Genomic DNA, 4,946 nt, shown 5'->3' with positions numbered 1-4,946 from the left:
GAAGGATAACGAGATAAATTAATCAAACATTAATTTCATCAATGATCCTTCCTGATGCCGATCAGAGGCCCGTTTCCCCCTTTTGTTTAAGCCTGGGAGCCTATTCAACCTATCCTGATTGGACCTTCAGTGGTCATCAAACCCATTCAGCCATCAACAGGTATTAGACCCATCAAGTTCTGGCCCAGGAGACCGCCCCCAGAATTCCTATAAAAATAGAGAGCTTGTCCCGCCTTCGTGCGTACTCTGAGGGCACCTATACTTGAGTATACCCCCAAAGTCTCCCCTTTGGGCCACCTTCTCCATAGCGTGAAACACTGACCATTTGTGTTGTTCTCTTCTTGGACATCTGCACATCTGGACAGGTAGTATAACCCCCTATAACTACTACTATACATCGCTATCATCACTCCTTTTATTTCATAGTTCTTGATTACATGCTTACTTTATTTTTGATTGCTTTAGTGTGATTGTAATGAAGGAAATTCTTAAAACTGTTAAGAACTCTTTAAATCTGGAGTCTTCCTACTGAACTGGACCTTGGTATATATAGGTGTGCAATTCCTTGTACCCTTCTGGCCCCCTCTGTCTCATAGCTAATTTCCCCCAACAATGAGACAGGCCACTTATGGTAACAGGTTGCCAGCCTCCAGGTGGGGCCTGGAGATCTCCCACTATTACAGGGGTGGCCAAACTTGCTTAACATAACAGCCACACAGAATGTCAGATGTTTGAGAGATGCGAGACATGAACAAATATTAAAGGTTTCCCTTGCTCGAAAGCTAGTCGAATCTGACTCTAGGGGATGGTGCTCATCTCCGTTTCCAAGCGGAAGAGCCAGCGTTGTCCAAAGACTTCCCCATGGTCATGTGGCCGGCATGACTAAATGCCAAGGTGCACAGAATGCTGTTACCTTCCCACCGAAGCAGCACCTATTTACTAGCAGTTTCTTGCTTTCGAACTGCTAGGTTGGCAGGAGCTGGGGCGAGAGACGGGAGCTCACTCTGTCACACAGCACTAGGGTCTCGAACTGCTGACCTACCCATCTTCTGATCTGCAACTCAGCGTCTTAACCTCTGAGCCACCGTGACCCCCTGAACAAATATTACACACATGTTTTTATTGAAAAATATGCAAAGTTGCTTTTTTATTAAAATTAAAGTAGACTGTGTGAAAGAGCTGCATGCGGCTCCTGAGCTGCAGTTTGGCCACCCCTGCACTATTACAACTGATCTCCAGATGACAAGGATCAGTTCTCCTGGAGAAATGACTGCTTTGGAGGGTGGACTCTATGGCATTGTACCCTGCTGAGGTCCCTATCCTCCCCAGGCTCCACGCGCGAAATCTCCAGGTATTTTCCCACCCAGAGTTGGCAACCCTATAAAGCCACAGTATAAACAAATTGTTTTGGTATGGCTCCCTGTCTAAGGAAATGGAATTGGAAAAAATGCAATTGTATCATAAAGCATGGCTATATACAATGGCTCACATGGTTTGTTCTGGATGTTAGCTAGGTGTGTGGAGATACACATAGGTCCTATGCTTACCTTTATCTGAAGAAGTGAGCAGCGACTCTCCAAAGCTCCTACCCTACCACAAATTTTGTTAGTCTTTAAGGTACTACTGGACTCTTGCTCTTTTCTGCTGTTTCCAATGCAATGCAACATGGAGCTTATATGTCCTTTATGACTTTCCACAGAAATGTCAAGGAAATGGACCTGTTTTGTAGACTAGTCCAAGCTCAGGTGGGTGGTGGGGTAGAGGTTACATGATGAAATCTCTCAAGTTTCCCATGGATCCAGGATAATAAAAATATCATGAATGGCTTGCAAGTCAAAAAAGAGTGTTTTGGGGGCAGGATCTGTGAAAGCTCTCTAAGATGCCCATAAATATGTTGCCATATCGTAGAGTAATATGGGTACCTAGTACAGCAGTGTTAACCTGCTTAATTTAAGTACTACCTGAAAGTAAGGCAAAAGGGACAGAGACCAGACTAATTGGATGTAAACAAGATCCTTCCTTTGTCTGCCATGCTTTGGTCTTGGTTCTCCTTCGTTCCAGCCTGAGGTTGGCTGTCTTCTCCAACTTTATATTAAACGAGCTTTCATTCTTTTGTATGTTTTATTCCCTGACTAACTTTATTGAAACCTGAAAAGCAAATTCATATGCTTACCTGTTCTTTGAAAATCCATGCATTGTGAACTCTTCATTTAGATGTTGGTCTTCATCCCATCATTGCCCTTAGACTTTCATTTTTGGTAAAGTAAATAAAAATGGCTGCTTTTGGCAACTTGCATTTGTTCACAGCACACATGTTTATCTTTGTGTGTGTTAAGTATAGCATCACCAAGACATTTCATTTGGCAATATTTTAAAGCTAACGAGTAGGTCAAAGAGGCTGTCTAATTTGTGTTTACTATCAGCAGATTTATTACTAGCCTGGACTTTTTTGTCTTATCTGGCCTGCATAGAAGCTTAGGTCTTACAGTGATTGCCACATAGATAAAATGCAGAGGTGCCTAAAACATAACAAGGAACTCTGCTGAGTTTTAACAGCTCAGGTTTTGCACACTTTTGCTGATCTAATAGTCTGAAAGCACAGGAGGAGCAAATTGGTCTGTAATGTTCTAGTAAGACCCCCTTCCACCAATCCTAGGACTTTACACACTGGAGCAATATTGGGGAGTTCCACTAAGTTTAAAATCTGTAGCCTGTCATTCAAAGCTGCCAAGTTAATGCATCAGAAAGCCACCCTGAGCCTTCGGGGAGGGCGGGATATAAATCCAAAAATAAATAAATAAATAGAGAAGTCAATAGATCGTTTGAGAAACCGTTTCCATTAAATATGTGGAACTCTGTTGGATGGAAAGCTTTAAATAAGAGCTTAATGCCAGAATACAAAGTATTTCTCTTCCTTTCTCTTCTTCTCTCGTTCCGACCTGTTTTTGCCTTCTTTAGAATTGTTTATGCCATACTCCCACTATTCATTTTATTAATCTTTCTGAACCTGGGGGGACGATATAGATAAGAAATTGTGTTTCATGGAGTTTTTAAAGTACATTTCGAAACTTGGAATACAGTCATTCATTTTATCAGACTGAAGTTGCGAAAGGAAGATCCCTAGGTCAAAAGGGGACTTTGTGCTTTTCAGAGCATTTAGAAACTGAGACTATGAACTGACCTGTTTAGCTTGGTATAATTAAGTGCATTCTGATGGCCCATGGCTTCCATTCCTGTTTTTATATATTCTTTTACTTGGAACTCCAGCATCTTCCCCCCCCCCCCCCGTGCTAGGTAGTTTCTGTTCTTTGGAATGGGATGTATATTTTGCAATATTAGAAAAAGGCTTTTTCCCTACTGTAACCTAAGGTTGCCATCCTCCTGGTGGGACCTGGAGATCTCCTGCTATTACAACTGATCTCAAGACGAGAGAGATTAATTTCCCAGGATAAAAAGGCTGCTTTGGAGGGTGGACTCTTGTCACTGTAACCTGCTGAGGTCCCTCCCTTCCTCAAACCCCACTTTCCCCAGGTTCCACCCCCCAGTCTCCAAGTATTTCCCCACCCCAAGCTGGCAACCCTACTGTAACCCCAGTGTTGAAGTCCCAGATAGGGTTCAACAAAGCGGTTTTTGTGTCAGAACTCAGACCAATTCAGTTCACCAAAACCCTACTGAAAGAAAACTTAATAAACCATCTTAAAAAAAAATGACTGTGTCCTTAGATTACACCTCCAATCATCTTCTAGTGCTACTACACTGCAGCAATTGTAAATGCTTTCTGATTTCTCTTCCCCAGGGTGCTGAGATCCAAGGCAGTAGCTATTTGGACAACGAAGGCGTGTACAGTGAATCAGACCTCTTTCCTGATGAAGACAACATGACCTTAGCCCAGCAGGAGGTCCACCATGAGTCTGATATGGACAGTGCCATTGGGAGTGCCCACAGCTCGGAGTCTTCAGATGTGTGTAGGAGCGAGGAAAAGGATGGTGTACTGGGTGGCCTTTTCCTGCCTGGAGACAAGTGAGTAAAAGCTCCAAGTTAGGGCTGTTCTAGAGATTTCTTTTTTTTTCTGTTCTCCTCTTCAAAATGCCAGACTGAATGGGCAGTCAGATATGCCCAAAACGGAGAGCTACAACTCAAAACAGCAACTCCATGTCTTAACTCCTTTTCTCCCAAACAATGTTTAGTAATGAAAACCTGTGATGTTTTTCCCCACATCTGCTCTGCATCTGGAGGCAGTTAGGGTTGGATGTCCCAACTTGGAAACCGTGACATACCATAGATTTCAGTTAGGGCATGTTGCAGTGGACTGGAGTGGGAACTTGACATCAGGATGTTTGCTGCTAGAATTCCTACTGCTTTGGAAGTCTGCAAGTTCCATGTGTCAGAGAGTCATGTTGAGCTGTGTGTGTGTGTGTGTGTGTTAGAGTTTTTTTCCTTCCCTTTGTCTTTAAGATACAGGGAACAGTAATGTTCAAAGTGATGACTGGAGCAGGCCTGGTATAACTTTTGTGTATCTGAAGTGAATGTAGATTACATCCAGCAGGCTTTGTGTCTGTGTAAAGTGCCATCAAGTCACAGCTGACTTATGGTGACCCCAGCAAGGGGCTTTCAAGGCAAGTGAGAAGCAGAGGTAGTTTGCCATTGCATTCCTGTGCAGAGTCTGCTTTGGTGGTCTCCCTTCCAAGTGTTGACCCTGCTTACCTTCTGCTATCTGATGAGATCGGGCTATACCATTCCACCTTCCCTCCCCCAGCAGGCTTTACATGGGGCCTCATGGCAGCCACAGTGAAGCAAGAACAGAGTTGCAACCTGACCCATTCCTGCCCTGTTGTCTGTGGAGCAAATATCATCTTTACTAGAGATGTAAAGGCGGGGGGGGGGGGGGCAAAAAAAAAAACGGTTTTTCAAAAGGTTTTTTTATTTTTTTTTTGGGAAAAAAAAAA

At 43.4% G+C, this 4,946-nt stretch overlaps 1 protein-coding gene across 1 annotated transcript in view; it reads left to right on the top strand.

Annotated features, from left to right (window-relative positions):
- The window catches only part of LOC107124590 (rab11 family-interacting protein 4-like), a gene marked incomplete at its 3' end in the record, with an annotated part of 256,480 nt that overhangs the window by 246,205 nt on the left and 5,329 nt on the right, over positions 1-4,946 (top strand). Inside the window, exon 5 of the mRNA XM_015428080.1 lies at positions 3,820-4,020. Coding sequence (XP_015283566.1) covers positions 3,820-4,020 — 201 coding nt within the window. The remainder of the gene's footprint in view (positions 1-3,819; positions 4,021-4,946) is intronic.

This window comes from Gekko japonicus, unplaced genomic scaffold (assembly GCF_001447785.1).
Source record: "Gekko japonicus isolate JY-2015 unplaced genomic scaffold, Gekko_japonicus_V1.1 scaffold1091, whole genome shotgun sequence".
NCBI classification, from domain to species: domain Eukaryota; kingdom Metazoa; phylum Chordata; class Lepidosauria; order Squamata; family Gekkonidae; genus Gekko; species Gekko japonicus.
Note: the sequence above shows the minus strand (reverse complement) of the source record. Positions and strands in the feature narration are given on the sequence as shown.